The sequence below is a fragment of the Magallana gigas genome, chromosome 6 (assembly GCF_963853765.1).
Source record: "Magallana gigas chromosome 6, xbMagGiga1.1, whole genome shotgun sequence".
NCBI lineage: Eukaryota > Metazoa > Mollusca > Bivalvia > Ostreida > Ostreidae > Magallana > Magallana gigas.
Window position 1 is genome coordinate 26,787,382 of NC_088858.1, and position 18,519 is coordinate 26,805,900.

The 18,519-nt window shown below is 35.8% G+C and overlaps 2 protein-coding genes and 1 long non-coding RNA gene across 11 annotated transcripts in view; 2 read left to right on the top strand and 1 right to left on the bottom strand.

The window, feature by feature from the left end:
- LOC105331810 (alpha-mannosidase 2) overlaps positions 1-6,441 on the top strand; it is a 50,381-nt gene extending 43,940 nt beyond the window's left edge. For all 7 annotated transcript variants that reach the window (XM_034470509.2, XM_034470507.2, XM_034470510.2 and 4 more), the window contains 2 exons: positions 1,331-1,941; positions 2,331-6,441. In XM_034470509.2, coding sequence (XP_034326400.2) covers positions 1,399-1,941; positions 2,331-5,102 — 3,315 coding nt within the window. In that variant the 5' untranslated portion in view covers positions 1,331-1,398 and the 3' untranslated portion in view covers positions 5,103-6,441. The remainder of the gene's footprint in view (positions 1-1,330; positions 1,942-2,330) is intronic.
- A 1,471-nt stretch (positions 6,442-7,912) lies between these two features.
- LOC117689426 (uncharacterized) lies at positions 7,913-18,281 on the top strand. The gene is made up of 2 exons (XR_010714490.1): positions 7,913-7,963; positions 17,947-18,281. It is a non-coding gene; the product is annotated as an uncharacterized lncRNA (long non-coding RNA).
- On the bottom strand, positions 10,668-14,148 carry LOC105331811 (uncharacterized). 3 transcript variants are annotated; one of them, XM_034470511.2, is made up of 2 exons: positions 14,020-14,148; positions 10,668-13,060 (listed from the first exon to the last, which is right to left on the bottom strand). In XM_034470511.2, the coding sequence occupies exon 2, from the start codon at positions 13,051-13,053 to the stop codon at positions 10,849-10,851; it is 2,205 nt and encodes a 734-aa protein (XP_034326402.2). In that variant the 5' UTR covers positions 13,054-13,060; positions 14,020-14,148; the 3' UTR covers positions 10,668-10,848. The 3 variants fall into 3 exon arrangements, with proteins under 3 accessions (XP_034326402.2, XP_011432451.3, XP_065942634.1); XM_011434149.4 differs by having other exon boundaries at positions 10,668-13,053; positions 14,020-14,115; XM_066086562.1 differs by lacking the exon at positions 14,020-14,148 and having other exon boundaries at positions 10,668-12,571; positions 12,664-12,783.
- Positions 18,282-18,519: the final 238 nt, after the last annotated feature.

Consider the following 18,519-nt stretch of genomic DNA (forward strand, 5'->3'; position numbering starts at 1 on the left):
AAGCTATATGGAAACTATGAAAAATTGCTCCAATATTGCCTTCCTTTTTCGACTGAGGAAATGGAGTTACAAGTAGGAGCTGTTTGATAATCATTGGCATCAGTCTAGAAATTAATGGTTTGGTGTTGCCTTTATAGAAAAGCAGTCATTTCTTAAGCTCTCAGAGAATGACTGTATGAAGGAGCAGTGTTATCAGCTGGGTACAGTTTGAAAATAATTCGTGCAAGAATACAATTACAAAAGAAGACTATCATTTCATTTCATTCGGCAATTTCAAACTGAGTCCTGTGATTCACCATCAAGTATTGACTGACCTTTCTGTGTATCTACAACATGTACATCTGATAATTTTGTTTGATTTTCTATGCTGTAGTTTTATCCTTTGGAAATTGATGTGGGTCAGTAAATAGCTAATTCTGGTATCATTTCTGAAGAATGATTGTAATCTTATAGAACTAGGTGGAGTAGGATCACTTTTCATAGTCAATGGCTCAGATGTAAAGGCACCAACTAAAAACGATACTCATTTTTGAGGTGCTTTGTGGGAGTTTGCATGTCCTCTTCATGCATTTATTTATTTTTATCAAATTTTAATGTTACTCATTTTGAATTGAAATTCAATGAATCTAAACAGAAAACGTGACTTGACAATTATCATTATAGAATAGATATATCAGCTCTCAATCTTATGAAATATTGATCTCTTTTCTGTGACTTGAATCAAGAATGTGTGATATGTTCTGTATCAAAGCGATATTTTTATCCCTCTCAGTAATCGCCAGGTTCCATGAAATATTCAAGGTTTGTGTTCCATCACAGATTACGAAGATGTAGAGTTTGTTCAATTCTGGTTCTCATGTCTTTGTTGCACCGAGTATTTTATCTTGTAAAGCATTACGCCACCACTTGCTTTCAGGGAAAGGATATTTAAGCCTCCAGTTTATGGCAGTCTCTACATCTCCTTGTCACCACTCAACATATGCTTTTTCTCTGGTTGATTAAGAAGGGAAGAAAATTTCAAAGAAAAAAAATATTGAAAACTTCTACATCTTTTTTTTTTTCACCAAGGTTATCTTTTCAAACTGTAAATTTATTTATAGTTTTTTTTCACATCAAAGACAACTAAATGAACTGATAGTTTTTATAGAATCACCATGTGGTTTTAACCTGCCTTGAATAGCCATGCATTTAGATTAATTGCCATAAAAACTTTAATTTTAAATGTGGTGGGTTATTTTATCCACAAGCTGAAAACATTGATTTGTATAAAGTGTTATTAAATACTTAAGAGCTTCAGTCTAAATTTAATTCATTGTTTCTTCCATTGCAGAACAAGAATTGTCTGATGGTAGTGCCGCAAATGTCCCATGGTTCCGTTGGAAAGAAAATGACGACAGGATGAAATTTCACCAGAGACTAATCGCCATCAGCGGTTTTCTGTTCCTTATAGCACTGTGTCTTTTGTTCTTGGAGGATTTACCAAGGAACCTTCAGGCAAAGCATGGCAACCATCACATATCCTATAGAGATTCTCCCCTAAGAAATCTTAAATATGTCCAAAACGACCCTCTGAATCTCAGCAACCAAGTTTGTTTCCAGTATGAACACTTGAAAGCAGAAACTAACATTTCCCTGGTTGGTTTGCGGCTCAAGAATAATTACAACCTGGGAGCAGGGGGCGACTATGTTTTGCCAACCTTGACCCCAGGAAGAGAATATGGGTCATCTATTCGACCCCTGAAGGTCATTGTGATGCCACACTCTCACAATGATGCTGGGTGGCTGAGGACCCTTGAGGAGTATTATGTGTACACGACCAAGAACATTTTAAACAACATGGTGGACAAATTGAGGTTGTACCCCAATATGACCTTTGTCTGGGCTGAGGCAGTGTTTCTGAACATCTGGTGGAATGAGTTGGAAGATGACATGAAAGTTCAGGTGAACTGTTCACTGAATTATATTTAAAACACAAATTGCACTACATATTAGTTCATATCTAGTGAATTAAGAAATGTTTGACAATAATGATATACTGATATATACCAGATCCCTCAGAATATTACTAACATATGATAAGTTTATCAAGTATCAACAATGTGTGAAGAGGAAATAAACATCACAAAACTTCAAACTTTGTTACCAATTCATAGAAAGTGGATTTGTCAAAATATAGACAGTTTAAAAAGGCAACTTCATCCAAAAACAATATCAATTTCTAGCATTATGATCAGATTGAAATTTGTGTGTTAAATTGAGAACGAGTACTAAGGTACATTATGTACATATGTACATGTAAAAATTTCACAAGTTTGTGTTTACTTTAACAGGTGAGAAGACTAATAAAGAACGGGCAGTTGGAGATAGTGAGTGGAGGGTGGGTGATGCCAGACGAGGCCTCCACTTCCTACTATTCCATCATTGACCAGCTGATGGAGGGCCACCAGTGGATCCTGGAAAACCTCCATGTCAAACCCAAAAACAGCTGGGCCATCGACCCGTTCGGTCACTCCGGAACTGTTCCCTACTTGTGGAAGAAAGCAGGACTGGAGAACATGGTCATCCAGAGGATTCATCAAGCAACCAAGGCCTCCCTGGCCCAGCAGAAAAGTCTGGAGTTTCTATGGCGACAGCCTTGGGATGTCAAAGGATCATGGGATATGTTGTGTCATGTGATGCCATACATGTTGTATACTGTGAAACACACGTGTGGGCCTAATCCATATGTTTGTATGATGTTTGACTATCAGGTTCATAAAAGGAAGTACAGAAAGACATTTGCAGCACCAATTTCTTTAGATAATATACAGGAGCAGTCCAAACAATTGTATGAACAATATCGTAGAAAAGCTAGTCTTTATAACTACGACACCATTCTAGTTCCACTAGGTGACGATTTTAGATATGACTCTGCCCAGGAGTGGGATCAACAGTACCAGAACTATAACATGCTCATGGAGTACATGAATGCTAGAGATGACTGGAAAATTGATGTACAGTTTGGAACACTCAAAGACTACTTTGAAATCCTCAGAAAATCTGAGAAGGAAAAAACTCTACAACACAATGATAAAAATTTTCCGACTGTGTCAGGGGATTTTTTCCCTTATTCAGACAAGAGCAATGCCTATTGGAGTGGTTATTTCACCACAAGGCCGCATGCAAAAAAATTCAGCAGAGAAGTGGAAAAAAATCTAAATGCAGCTGACATTTTGAATACATTGGTCACAGGCTACAGTAAAAAGTGGAATGTAGAATACCCAGCTTATCATGATATTTCAAACTTCCTACAACAGTCTAGAAGAAATCTAGCTTTATTTCTGCATCATGATGCTATCACTGGAACTTCAAAAGAATATGTAATGCAGGACTATGAAAATAAACTCTTTCACTCTTTTAATGCAACACAAAAAGTGATTTCAAAATCGGCCCAGTTCCTCATTAGTGGAGGAAATTCAGAAGTTCCCCTGATATTGGAGCCAGAGGAGGTCAAGACCTCGTATGATTCAGTGACTAAAAAACAGGTGTTACATGTCACTAAAACAGGGGTTCCTGTCATTTTATTCAACTCCCTGGCAAAAGCCAGAGTCGAACTGACTTCAGTGCTGGTAGATACTGATAAAGTCATTGTAAAAACAAGAGATCATGAAGAGATTCCCTATCAACTCAATCCAGTTTGGCAAAACAGTGCATCAGTCCATCAGAGTCAATTTGAGATAATCTTTCTAAAAAAATTAGCTGCCTTATCACTGGATGTTGTGTACTTGGTTAGAGTGGAGGAGGGGGAGAAAATTAAATCCGTTTACCCCGCAAAAATTTCCATCTTCAATTCTCTGCAGTTGAATATTGCTCCTGAATTGATATTTGAGAAAGAAGAGCCGAAGTATTCTGGTAACCATCAAAGTAATATCTCTCTTGAAAACGAATACCTGAGAGCGGAATTTGATCCTAAGACAGGTTTACTGAAATGCCTGAAGGATAAAAGAACAGGAAATACCACAAGAATTGATCTGACTTTCATGCAATACAGATCTCAAGGAAGTGGAGCGTACTTGTTCTATCCGAATGGAGAGGCCAGACCTCTTCATTTAGGGATTCCCATCATTCATGTCATGGAGGGCCCCTTCATGTCTCAGATAGAAGTCGTTCATCCGAATCTAAGACACAGTGTAAAACTCTTCAGTTTGGCCGCTGAACAAGCTCACGGACTCCATGTGCAGAACTTTTTCGACATGCATGCAAACAAAGTGAAAAATCTACAGGACACTGAGATAATCATGAGATTAAATTCTGACATTCAAAATACTGTTTTCTTTACTGACCAAAACGGATTCCAGATGATCGCTAGGAAAACAAATCCTAATCGCTATGTGGAGTCCAATTATTTCCCCATGACCAGTATGGGCATTGTGGAAGATGACCACAGGAGACTGTCTGTCCATAGTGCCCAGGCCCATGGGGTGGCAGGGCTCTCCCCGGGGCAGTTTGAGATCATGCTGGACAGAGAGCTGCTGTATGACGATGACAGGGGGCTGGGGGAGGGGGTCCAGGACAACCGACTCACACAGAATGATTTCGTTATACAGCTAGAATATAAAGAGGACATCTCAACAAATACTGATGTCCCTAATCAACAACCGATCTCAAATCATCAGCCTGGTAGCTTAGAAACTCACACATTCCCAACCATTTTAAGTATGCAAATCAATGACTTATTGCAGAAGCCCATCATTAAGCTCTTCACCTCTGTATCCACAGACCTTTTCAAAAATCACTTCCAACCTGTGGCTTCCGCTCTACCATGTGATATCAGTCTAGTGCACATGAGAAACTTGATCAATTCAGAGCTAGACTACACAAATTCCAGTCTTGTGTTGCACCGACGGGGTTACAAATGTGGCTTCCCAACGCGGGACGTCCAGTGTGCATTAGACTCCCCCGTATCGGTAGCTTCCATTTTCAAAGACTTGTCTGTGTACAGTGTAAAAGAGGTCTCTCTCACACACATGTACGACAAAAGAAAACTTTCTCCCAGCACAAAGCTACACATTCCAGCCATGGAGCTCCTCACTGTGCAATTTTCACTGGACAATGGCAGGTAGCAGATGACCGGAGCAATAGACTATGATTATCACTATTGTTCATATTCTTTATTTTTTAAATTAAAAAATTATGGGAATTTTGGGATCAAAAGAAATTTTAGGCACTGTCTGTATTGCTTTAATGAAACAACTTCAGACTAAATAGGAATTGTACTGAAAATTCATGGAGCATGAAAAAGTATGTTTTGTTCCAAATATCATCATATTGGAACAACAGTTTGAAGCTTTTTATTTTCTAAAATGAATTAAGGATATGATGAAACAAATAAAAAGTTAATTTTAGTAAACTGTTTAATCATTGCTATTGTGGATGGCTCAATTTTTTATATGTCGATACCCTTCACCACAAATTTCAACTCTGATTAAATTATGAAACTTTATCTGTATTGATGATGAAGTGAATTCAGGATTTTGAAATTAGGATTTTAAAATAATTATTTGTGTAACATGCATTTTTGCACATTTTCCCCATGCTTGGGAGAATATTATGAAAATCATGATAGTTATCGCAATATTGTTTTGAAGTAAAAGAAAAAAAAACATTGCTGTTCATCACATGATTTTCTACTGCGATTATAGATTTTTCTCTCTGTATCGCCAATATCCTTATATTATGATGCTTTAGTCATGTCTCTAGAGGTAGCCTTAAAGGCAGAAGATAGGTCTAGTGGAGCTCTAGGTACTGATATATTTATACACTGAACTAATGTGGCCAGTTTATTGTCTGTGGCAGCCATTTCCCCCGGGGAAAAATTGGCTTGCCACTGAATCCACAAGTCAGCAAAATTTTGTTAGATGCAGCAACATTCTAAAGTTATTAACAGAAGTAAAAAGAATTGGTGTTTAATGTTTAGGCAAATATTTACAGCTCAAATTTTTTTTTTTAATTTTTTTTCTCGCATTTCCTAGAATGTATTGTGCTATTTGTAAAAATTGACTTTGCATAAAATTAATGACCTGTGTGACTATAACTGAGGTATAGAAAGTTCTTTTATCGTATATTTATGGTGTTTGGAAATGTTGCAACATTGCTGTAGATAGATGTACATTTATTGCTAAAACTACAGCAAGAAAAAAATGTTATGAAAGTATGGATTTCATCTGTAAACGCATTTCCCATCATTTCAATGCTCGTAATTTGTACATTCCGTGTCATTTTAAATGCCGCATTTTTATAAGAAAGTTAACCTTGATTCATGTAAGCATTGTTTTCATGTCAGAGAAATTCACAACATCCTTTTCATGCTCATGTAGTGTACCTGTACATCTTATATGGTTGTCACTGGACTGTATTCATTTGATGGATTTTATGCAGAAAATAAATATATTCAAAAACCAGGCTACTGAGCAAAGGGCAGTAACTCTTTTTAAATTCAGTAGTTTAAATGTTAGGAGATTTTGTCCATGTAGCAAATCTTTCTGTTGAATGATCGCCAATCCCTAAATAGAATATTGAATACAATTTTGCATACTTCAAAAAAAGAATGGATGCTATTTTGCTTTAATTTGTAATATTTTATAGAAGATACCAATTATTTATCATCTTAACAATGATCAGCCCCATGTTATTCAGTTGTCACAAAACAGGCCAATGAAAAGGACGGAAGATGATTCGGAAAGTTACAATGCACACAACATGGATGTTCCATGAATTAATAATTAGGTCAACTCTCATGTCCTTATTGGTTGCTATTCCATAGAAGCCTATCCTATAATAAGGCGGAACGTGGCTTTGGAAAATGAAATTAAAAATTTGTTATGAAAGCTTTTAAAAGGTGTGTGGTTGATATTTTCAACGTTTATCAGAATATATTTACATCTACAAAGTATTATTCCCTCTATTTCTTACGGAAACCTATTCATAGCCAGACTGAAATCTACACGCCCCGTTTATCGATTGGTCGAAATGTACAGCTGATGAAACTGATAAGAAACTGACAGGACATATATAGACACGCCCTGTTTATCGATTGGTCCAAACATACAGCGACCTAGAAAAAATCACGGACTGCACGAAATAATCATGACGATGCCAGACTCAAAGACGATTTGGCTGTTTCTTGTAGCTAACGTACTTACGTACATTGACAGTAATTTAGTGAATAAATTTTTACTTACTTTTCATAATCAATTTATCAATTAGCTAAAAGAAAGATGTTAATATAAACAATAAAATGCTTTCTTTGATGATTCATTCGAACTATGAAGGTAGCGATCAATGCAGAAAAAATTTACATAACCCGCGTTGCGGGTTATGTATTATTTCTGCAATGTCGCTACCTTCATGTACCGAATCACCATTGTAAGAGGCCCAATGGGCAATATCGCTCACCTGAGCAACACTGGCTTTATATGGGCGTTCAAAGGATATTGTGCTATATGGCCCCTCGGTAGATTAACCAAAAATGAATACCTGAATTTTACACTTATTTTACGCATATACTTTATCTTCGACATATTTACCTTTATGGAACACCATTTTTACCGAAAATAATGTCATATGCAATATAAATAACTAAAGAGATATAGCGCACTATACGATTTGGCCTCATTTCCAATATTATACAATATCTAGTTTAAAGAGACAGTACAGCGCATCTTATAAAAAAACCGACTTAAAAAAATTTCCGATCGGGTTCGGTATTTTTGTACTACTCATGAATGTTTAAACTTTCAGAAAATTACAAAGTTCTCCATGCAATAAATCTAATTATTTCAATAAAATTAATAATTACGTATAACCTATCATAAATACATAAATACATCGCAACGTGTTCGGGGTTCAGCCTTCTATACTATTACGCATGCGTATTTAATGTAAACAAAACACATGCAGGGCTTGCGAAGAATCTCCTGGACAGGTTTGTTGATAAAAATATGTCTTTTCTACTTCTCATAGGTAATAACTGTTCAAAGTCTTTAAAATAACCACAATTATTATTTTGTAAGCCTGTATTTTTCGTGTTTATCATAGGAGTTGCTACAACCTAAATCTATTTTTATAAATGAGGCCCCTTGAGGGGTTATTTGACATATTTATGTCTATTCACTTTAAAATGAACCTAAATTAGTAAACCATTTGTAAATTATCGAGTAAGTAAGGATATGTTTCATTTAGAGAATCGCTTTAACCTCGTTTTTCATTATGACCGTAGTCGGACGAAGATCTTGTAGTTTTCAGCACGTGTCAATTACTGTCATTCAAAGTCCACGTGGTACAAATAAACGATATAAGATTATTCAGGTTTGTACGACCCTTGAATTTCTGGAAGCTCATAATTACGTTAATTAAGTATGTGAAAGGGAATTTCGTGTATTTCAACTATTACAATAAACGTTATTTCTTATTTCCTAACTATACAATAGGTAAATCTGAAGTTATTCACACATGTGTTTTCAGCTGTACTGTCTCTTTAAATATATTCAAAGAAACGCAAATTACAAAATCACCATGCTCTAAGAGTCTTAATTATCTTGCACGACATCATTAAAATATCCAGGTTTTGTTAGGGATATATAGGAAAGTAGTATTATTAAAATTATGTTCTACAGGTATTGTAGTACCCGTTTACATTGAATTAGTTTTGGTTTAACGTGGTCTTCGTAATGAAAATTAGACAAATATTTCAATTAGTGTCTTTTCTAATGATTTTGTGGTCGTTGGATCGAATCCACCAAGTAGTAATTTTTGTTTCACTTAAATTAAAACATGAACAGAATAGAGAGGTTAAGTTACATGTATCTATTCTTGTGGGTTTTTTTTAAATTATTTTGTTTAATTCAATATAAGTATGAGTACACCCAATATATATAGATCTCTTCATTAACACTATACATGTACTCTATTTACACTTAGATCCATTGCATTTTGCTTGAACTTATCACGGTTCAGAATATCAACTACTGTTATACACAGAGTTTCCCGAATTTATGACAAATCAGTTCTTACAGACACCATATAAAATAAGTACAGTGTATCCAGGATTGCAACAGCTAGGTACCTGAAGCTATTTTTAGTAATACGTACTTTCCGTCCAAACACAGGTGAAGGCGAAGTAATGGGAAAAGGCGCTATACACCTCTTTTCAGTTGGTATTCACGGTTAACTTCCAGTTCCCTATATTTTAGCCCCCCCCCCCCCCAATCACTTTATAAAGCGATCAGAATACATGTACTTGTACATTTTCTCCCTCCACTATTTACTAGTTATTGTATTTTATTTTTTTTTAAATCCTATATGTGAAAGAAGAAAAGTGTACCAAAATGCGCCAGAATGAATGCGCTCAATTCATCAAATTAAAAACATTGAAAAATTTAATTGGTCTTCTCCATTATAAACGATTGGTTTGAACATATTTTATTGCATAAACATATACAAATGGTTCGAACACAAGTTCTTACAACTTGCGAGGTTCTTACCATTGTCGTTTACAAGGCGTGAATTCATTTCGTATGACGTTTCATAACCTTAGTTACTCACTTGGCTGATGAATAACCTTGAAAAATGTTGTCACATTATATGTTAAAAAGCTATAATTCAAATAAATGTATTGGCATGCATGTCCCTCTATCGTACCAAAGCCCACCCATTATTTTCATCTTTATTAAACAATTAAAACAATCTACATTTGATACACCCCTTGTATCTCGGCATTTTTACAACCTGTTCTGAAACGTGTTATTATAACGTCTTAAAAAATACCGTTATTTACTTAACGAATCCTATTTGATATTATAAATTGGATACCGTAAAATAAAGAAGACTTAAGCGGATGGAAAAATATATACGATCTGACAACATTATCAACAAATTCGTTTTAAAATTAAAAATCAGGAGGCCCATGGGTCACATTGCTCACCTGAGCAGCAACAGCCATAATAAAATAAGCTTTATAGAGTCATACACAAAACTTACGGAAAATGTAGTAAAATAGATCATGTATAAAAAGATATTCAAAAATATTCTCTGGATATTCTTAAGATAAACTTCGAATCCCTTTTATAACTGAATTGCAATTCTCAAGAAGATCTTAAACAACTGTTCATATAATTATAGACATACATCAAACTTTGAACCCATTGTGTCACACACAAAATTCGACCACACCACCCCCCCCCCCCCCTCCACCTGCCCAATTGTGACCCAACCCTATCACTGGAAATCATGATTTTAACAAACTTGAATATAGACTACATGATGATGATTCCACCTAAGTAACAGCTTCTCTGGCCAATTGGTTTTTCAGATGAAAATTTTTGAAAAAAAACCAACAAATTTTCAATAATCCAAATCCTTTGAAAGGGGTCGCGGCCCTATATTAAACTAATTTTAATCCCCTTCACGCAATAATACCTTGTATTCAAGTTTTGTTGAAATTAGCCCAGTGGTTTTGGAGAAGAATTGTTAAAAGTTTACAGACGGACAGACAGACGGACGAGAGCTCTAACGAGCTTTAAATTTGCTGGTTTTTAAACCATGACGAATTATCATACAGCAAATATTTAAAGTACGCGTGTTTTATGGTGATGCTGAAAAAGGAAGGAAGCTCTTTCTTAATTCGGTCAAAGAATAAACAATCGTTTAATCATTTTGCTATTTCCTTTTAAAAAAAGATATATAAGAATACTGTGTACATATATTTCTGTTTACATATATAGAGGAGTACCGGTTTATCATGAATTTTTCGGCGTTAGTTCTTGTTTGTCTGATATGATATTCTATATTATCGTGATATCGATGAATGGGCTATCTTCTTCTTGTGTTTCTATTAGAGGGTGATTCTCTAAAACTGTTGTTGGGGGTTTGTCTCCTTCTTATGGCGGGGAGTTTCGGCAGTTTCACGTGGTGGGTATATCGTGGCGGCGGCTGATGCAGTTGTTCTGATCGTCTGCGATATACCTCTACTGCCTTCTCCCTAACTTGTCGATTTCTAAACATGCCGACCCTACCTTGTGAAAATGCGTTTCTGGGAAATCTCTGTGAGACAAAATTATTCATCTGTATAGACGGGAATCGTACGAGTTCCTTCCTACAGGAATCATCCGAGTCTGTGCCTGAAGAGTTGGATGGCGTGGTATCAGAAGTGATGTGGAACATTTCACTGGTGGTAACCGCGTACCCACCACCACTGCAGACGTTAGGTTGTCTAGTGAACAGGACGTTTCTAGAACTCAGCGAGGTTTTCAAGCGACGTGATATCTCGAGGTACGAATTCTCCTTGCGCACTTGTCTCTCTGCTCTTTGCTTGTGTATTATTTGATCCACTGTAATGGTGCTCTGAAATTGATTGCGCTCGTCTTCTTGGGAAGAAAGGGCAGAATCGTATTTCTCATCGCATTCAAAATCATCTTTATACTCGTCGACACTTTCATCCTGGGGCGGCTGAGTACTGGATTGGTCATCTTTTTCCAGCCGATCAAGATGGATCATTCTATCTATGAACGCCTGTTGACATGTTTCAGATTCCAATTTTACCACAAGTATTCTCCCTGGCCCGTTATAGATTGCAAGATTTTCCTTCAATGGCATATTTGCCACTTTATTTGCTTTGTATTTGAAAACTTTCTCAGTTGAGACGATTTTTGGCAGTTCTACGTTTTCCTGTAATCTTCGACGGCGCGATCTATTTCTGCTCATCTGTTCGCAAACACATTCTTTGTATTCCTCCTTCTTTGGCGTTTGGTGGATGTGTTTCCTCGTTTCAGCTCTCTGCTTTTCATCATAGGCTTTGCGAAGAGCTAGGGTGTTCACGGGGGCTTCTTTTATTTCTGTAGTTTGTTTCTTCCTGCCATGTTTGTCCCGTGAAATATCTATCGCCGTTTTATCGGAAGATTGATGTTTTCCATTTTTTATTTCTTCGCCACCATAACTGTGACTATTGCCTTCAAAGGCGTCTAGCTGGTGAACAACCACAGGTTGAGAATTACAGAATGTTGTCACTTTGGTGCAATTATTTCGTATTCGTAATAATTTGTGGTGATTTTCATTATTGTTTTCAACATCAAAATTGGTGTCAACGGAGTGAGTACCAACATCTTCTTTTTCAGCAGTGTCATCATCATGGTCAACGAGGCTCTCCATAACTCGGTGACTCGACCAAACGACACCACCAGAGGGCATCGCCTGCTTGCTTCGCTCGACTCTTGTGTCTTGGATTGGAGGTACAGGATTTCGTTGTGCAGTGCAACTTGATGTTGTTCTGGCGTGTGCAAGTTTATTGTTTCCGAGTTTAACAAGATCTTGTATATCGTAGTTTTGTTCTGAGGTGTGACGAACGGAAACCTGATCTACAGAACTAGAACATTTTAAATCGAAGTTTCCAGTGTTTGATATGCATTCTGGCACCAGAATTTCATCCTCCATGGTCTTTGGCTGGGTGTTTGCGTTAATCATCCTCTCTTCCTCGTACAGTTTACAGCTTTCCCCGTCCTCTTCTCTTCCATTTGGACGTTCTCTTGCTATCTGAGTACTAGAAAAAGTGCTTTCTGATGAACATAGAGAGAAATCTTCTTCTAAGGAATTGGAAACATCGGGGGAACCCGTGATATTATCGTTATTTACCGGCTCAGTGTTTCCTGAATTCAAATGTTGAAAATCCAAACATCTTGTTATATTCTCCATTTGCCACACATTTGGATGAAACCTCCACTGGATATCATAAAGGTTGTTTTGAGAATTAGAGCTTGAGATATCGTGCGATGTCTCATGCATATCTGCCGATTCACAATCCAAAGATGCAGACATTAGAGATGAATTCAGTTCTTTCAGTGATTGAGCAGTATAAGCGGGTATCTCGCCATAAATATCTGGCAGAATTTTATGGCTGTTGTTTCCTTCCTTTATGATTTGTGCTTCTGAAATTTGTCTCTTATGACCATCTAACGGAGTCGAACAAAAGAGTTGAAATTCACTCAAATTTGGAATACTCTCCTCGTCTTTCATTATTGCCATCTAAAACCTTGCAAAGAAAATGGACGAATCAAATTCGTGCAAATACTGTACACAGGGTTATTTTCGTCCCGTGTCGTGTTATTTTCGCCCCTCTTCACTTACCAACAGTTTCGCCCCGTCTTTAAAGAGAGATAATCGAAGACATTGGAATTCGCCCAGTCTTAAATTCACCCGCTGACAAACGAAGGCGAAAGGGCGAAAGTAAACGGGGGCGAATAATTCCCTGTATACGGTATAAAAATGCCAAAAGAAGGACGGGTAGATATGAAAAAAAGTGATTTACCAATAGACGTGTAACTAGTTTTTACTTTAAATACTGTATTCCTATTACGCGAGTACTTAATTCCCCGATCCCGCTGTTTTGTATCAAATGGCGAGAATATAAAATCGCGAACGCGGAACATTTATCCATATTTCTTATTGTTATCAACTCTCAGAAAATAATTGCGAGGTTTTAAAATCCGCGAGGGATGCTTCTCGCGATTTTACGCGGATATAAATTCCTCGCGTTTAATTAGGAATTTACAGTATTCGTTTGTGACGCATAGAGAGCTTAATGTTAGCGCTTTAGTAAGTTCAGCATTTATATTAAAAATATTAATTTTCTTTCTTTAACGGGATAGTTGCGTCATTTAATTCGTACATGTTCTTCCGGTACATTCATACCTAAAATAGGTGCAGTCACTGGATGCTATTTTACATTAAAACACAGTCGATTTTGATCTCTGTTACACAGATTAACCCAATTATGGGGTTATTTTCGTCACTGTCCTTTCTGAACACGGGAAAGTAACCATTACGTTCCGATTTCCTAACATATAAGAACACATTTCGATTTAAATTTTGCTTTCCCGACTTGAATGGTCAGTTAAAAGTAATTTCATGGGTGGACCAACCTTTAGGATAGTTATAGAGTATGAATGTAGTAGGAAACATCCCAATGAAGATGATAAAACTTTTACTTACTGTACAGTTTTTCGCATGCTGCTCTCTTGTGTACGCAACGTTACCAATGATGATGACGTTTCAACAATGGCTCAATACGACGTTGGAGATTAGACTCCAACGTCATAATGAGCCAAGACTCCGTATTTGTAGTGCCTCATAGACATTCAAAATATTTACAAAATACATCGTTCAAATCAGATAGATTTTTAAAATTGTGATTTATTTCAAACAAAAATTAATAGAAAATTTTAAAATGTTCATACTAGTAAATAACAAATGATTAATTGAAAATTATCATGAATGACTCAGATCTATAAAATCAAGGCATATAACGGTACAATGGGTATGACTTGTATATTTTGTCAACTTGTTATGCACACATCTGACTCGATATCCCAGGGTTTGTTTCGTTTTATTCGAGGAATGCACCGTTTCAGATTCTTATTCGTTATACATGTGTATGAATATATGTGTTCCGAATTTAATTCTGATTCTAAACAGATGTGACTTGACTTAACGACCGATTTTTTTTTTTATAAATGAAAGATAATCAGAATAAATCGAAAAGTTAATGTTAAAAAAAAAAATTAGTGCAGTGTAAGTGAGTAATTTAGTTATTTATAGTGACATGTGTAATACATTTTCAAGTGTAATATCAACAGCAGTAAGCATAGATTCAACACCCGGCCCGTCGGGCCTATATGCCACTTTGAACACATTATAATTTAAAAAAATAAATAATAACTCAGCGTCAAGAGGTAAACATAGAAGTGATGGAAAATATACATGTAGGCTATAATTTAATTCTGGCTGTAACGCGGCATTTGATTGGATAGAAAAAATTTAAATAAATTTGTATAACCTGGTTTGCACGTCACAAGACACGTCCCAATGCACCAACGTCAAAAACGAACTCAATATCTACCCAAGTTATACTCGTATAACCTGGGTTGGAGCAATTAACGCTTCGCGGATTATAAAGCGTATATTGCACCAATCCAGGTTATACGAGTATAACTTGGGTAGACTTTGAGTTCATTTCTTAAATAAGTATAAAGCCTCCTAAAAAAGTACATATTTTTTGTTGAATTGAATGTCTTTTTGTCATAACGTTCTATCACTAGAATGCTGTCTTAAAAAAGGGAAAACTGTGTTGTATTATGTAAGACAAAGATTTTGAAAAGAAGTGACCAAGCTCTACTGTTGGTTGATAATGTTAATAATCCATTATCTGTAATGTTGCATTCCCTGGCTTTGACTTTATTTAAGGTGGCTAGGTGGCCAACAGATTACTCATCAGATCTACCGTAAAGATCAGCTATGTCTGCTATGATAGTTTAGACTATTATTTGGGCAAAAAAACCCCATAATATTCTAACTTTACCATTGTATATTGTCCTATAAATCTATAAATCTTCATACAAGCTCTTCGTCCAAATGAGGTGAATAAAGTCTAAGAAAAGTCATGGCTATCGAGTCCTTTTAAATTTGATACACACTGTATGTAGGTATAAAAATATAGTGTAAGTACATGTACTGAATGTTAGCCTTCTGAAGTCATTCGGTTATATTTGGATATTTTCCCCCTTTTTACTTGAAACGATATGCAACAGAAGTGTGAAATCAGCATGGCTTTGTGTAAATTTTATGACATAGCTATGTCACGGAACATGTACCATAAATGAAAGTGCAGTTTTGGTGTAGCAAATTTGGAACAAAACTTGTTGGGGCGCAGTCAAATTGAATGGAAATGTACTTTACGTTTAGTTCACTTGTCAGTTGCAATTGAACTTTAATTTTTTTGTCTGGAAAATTGCTCCCGTATTTTTAGTGCATACATGATTTTTATACATTGGTAATAAATATCAAATGCGCAAAAGGAAAAAAGAATCGTATCGTAATCGTAGCTAGTACACCATTGATGGAGGGGTGTATATGTGCAATATTTCTCAGTGTCAATTATTGTATACAACTTATAATATTAGGTAAGTATACTTGTCATGTAAATTTGTAGATTAGTTTGATCGTAGACCAAGCACCACGAGTAAACATGTACATACATGCATGCAGGAAACATGTGCTTCAAATAATATTTCGTTCAACATTGTTTGCTCACCTAAGCAAAAGGGCCAAGTGAGATTTTTTATCAGAATTAGTCTGTTTTCTGTCCTCATTGTCTTCGCCGAAAATTTTTAACATTTTCATCATCTTTGCCGTTTGTGCTAATTTCAACCAAACTTGGCACAAAACAAAATGTCCTTCTTGTGTAAACTGACTTATTGTTTAACTACGGTTTGTTCAAATAAAGGGGCGTGTTGTCTTGAAAGAGAAAATATTTAGGTTTTAAAGACAATAGGATGGGGTGTTAAAAGATTCAAGAATCAAATATCCGGTAATATCAAAGTCTTTACGCTATTTCTTACTTAATTGTAATTTTGCTATTGTCCAGGCAATGACTCAAGAGTTCCGGTGGAGATTTATATCAGGATTTAAACTTCACAATGGAAAAAAAAAGAAAGAAAAAAAACCTTCTACTGTTTCTTTTGTTATGTCAATTAATGGGAGGAGGGGGGGGGGGGGGTGGTGATATTGGTCAGCCAAGAGCGTAGTTAGTCTATACGTCCCTGATATAACTACATGTAATAGCCCCTCATAGTGAATTGTCGAATGCCATTGGTTTAAGAGGGACATGTGACCGGAATATGCATATGTTCTATATTCGACAACATTGTGGATGTATGACCTGATCAACACGCCTGTATGCGTGGCCGTTTTATTTACTGCCGTTAGGTGTATTTACTTATCACATACTCGAAAAGGTGACGATACTTATCCAATATACTCTCATTGAAATCATCCACATTATGATTTTCTTTATGAAGAGAAGTAGTAATACACGTTTGATATTTTACCTTTCTGAGTTCTTGTGCCTAAGACTCCATATTATTTGCAGATGGTATTTATTGCTGTAAAGTGATATCACATATTCGAATAGGTGACATTACATATTCAGCCATACATTTGGTGATATTGCCGATTTGATTATTCAGACTGGTGATAAATTACTTATTCAGATGGAATTGAACTAGGGCACAAAAATGTAATGTTTGACAGAACCAGCGGTTTAACCTACTAAGCTATCCAGAACTTACATTTATTTTAAATGTAAATATAGATCCTTATGATAGCAATCAGTTTTGCAAAATTCGACCCCAGGGCCCTTAAAAATGATATTTTAATCTTTTCCTTTGAACAAACCCATGGAAATATCTAATATCTAATAATTTTCAGGGGCAGTGGGTCATGAATGATATCTAGGCCAAAACCATGCAGAAATATACCATTTAACTGAGAAAATGCTGTTTTAGCCAATTTTGAACATTAATAATAAAATTGCAATAGTAATATCATAGGTTCAAAATTGAAATTCGAAAAATTTAGAAATATGTACGATAGAGAATAATAAAAAAAACTTCGATTTTCAAAATTGATTTTTCCGGGAAAATCTCCCCTATTCGCAATAAATCCTTCAGAAATGTTCAACATCATTTTGAGTATTACATATCTGTATTTGTTCATTAATGCTGAAATAACATTGTATAAAATTCGAAAGCTATCTGAATATATGTATTTGATATCACCTTTTCAATTTCAATCGACGATACCACCTACATGTATTCAAATAAGTACAATCGCTTAATTGATCGAATAGGTTATAACACTTTTATCGACTTGGGGATATCGCTAAATGAAATTAAGGTACCCTATACTTATGCTGTCTTGTTAATTTCTTATGCAAACCGACTGCGATCAATGTAAAGAATTCAAAATCTTTTTACGACATATTTTTCTGCAATACCCGCAGCCGCCATATTTAAATGACCCACAGATACAGATTTTGATTAAAAATCTATTTTTTATCGAAGAGTTTTTTCTATCATCCAGGATGCGACCATCGATATGTAGCATATGGATTGGCCTTGAAAGAAGAAACAAATTTATCCATCCTCTCAACAACTGCATCCACCATTGTATTAACATCAAAGTCTGACATCGCTATCAGTGATTCCAATAAAACGTCACAGACAATGGCGGACGAGCAGACGACTAATTATAAGGACGCGGACTCTGCGGTTCTTGTGGCCAGTGTCTTTTTGATCTACATCGTGTTTTTTGTATGTGCTGTTATGTTGTACAAAATGTTAAAAATTAACAGCTTTTAATCACTTCACATAGACCAATTGTTTGTTCAGTACTATGTTAACGATCTTTAGATTATCTTTCATTTAAAAATAAAACTCTCAAATCAATGCAGTGCAGTGGTACTCATCTAACCCGGTTGCCCGATCATACAGTGACTGGGGTGTTAAAGTGTAATATCTTTATTTGTTATACTTTCATGTTAGATACTGAAATCTGATTGGTTAAGACGCAGTTAATAATATTTACTATTACCCTCAGCGTTAGCAACGCACTTGGCAACGGGTAACATTAAAAAATGTTACATGCGCGAAAATT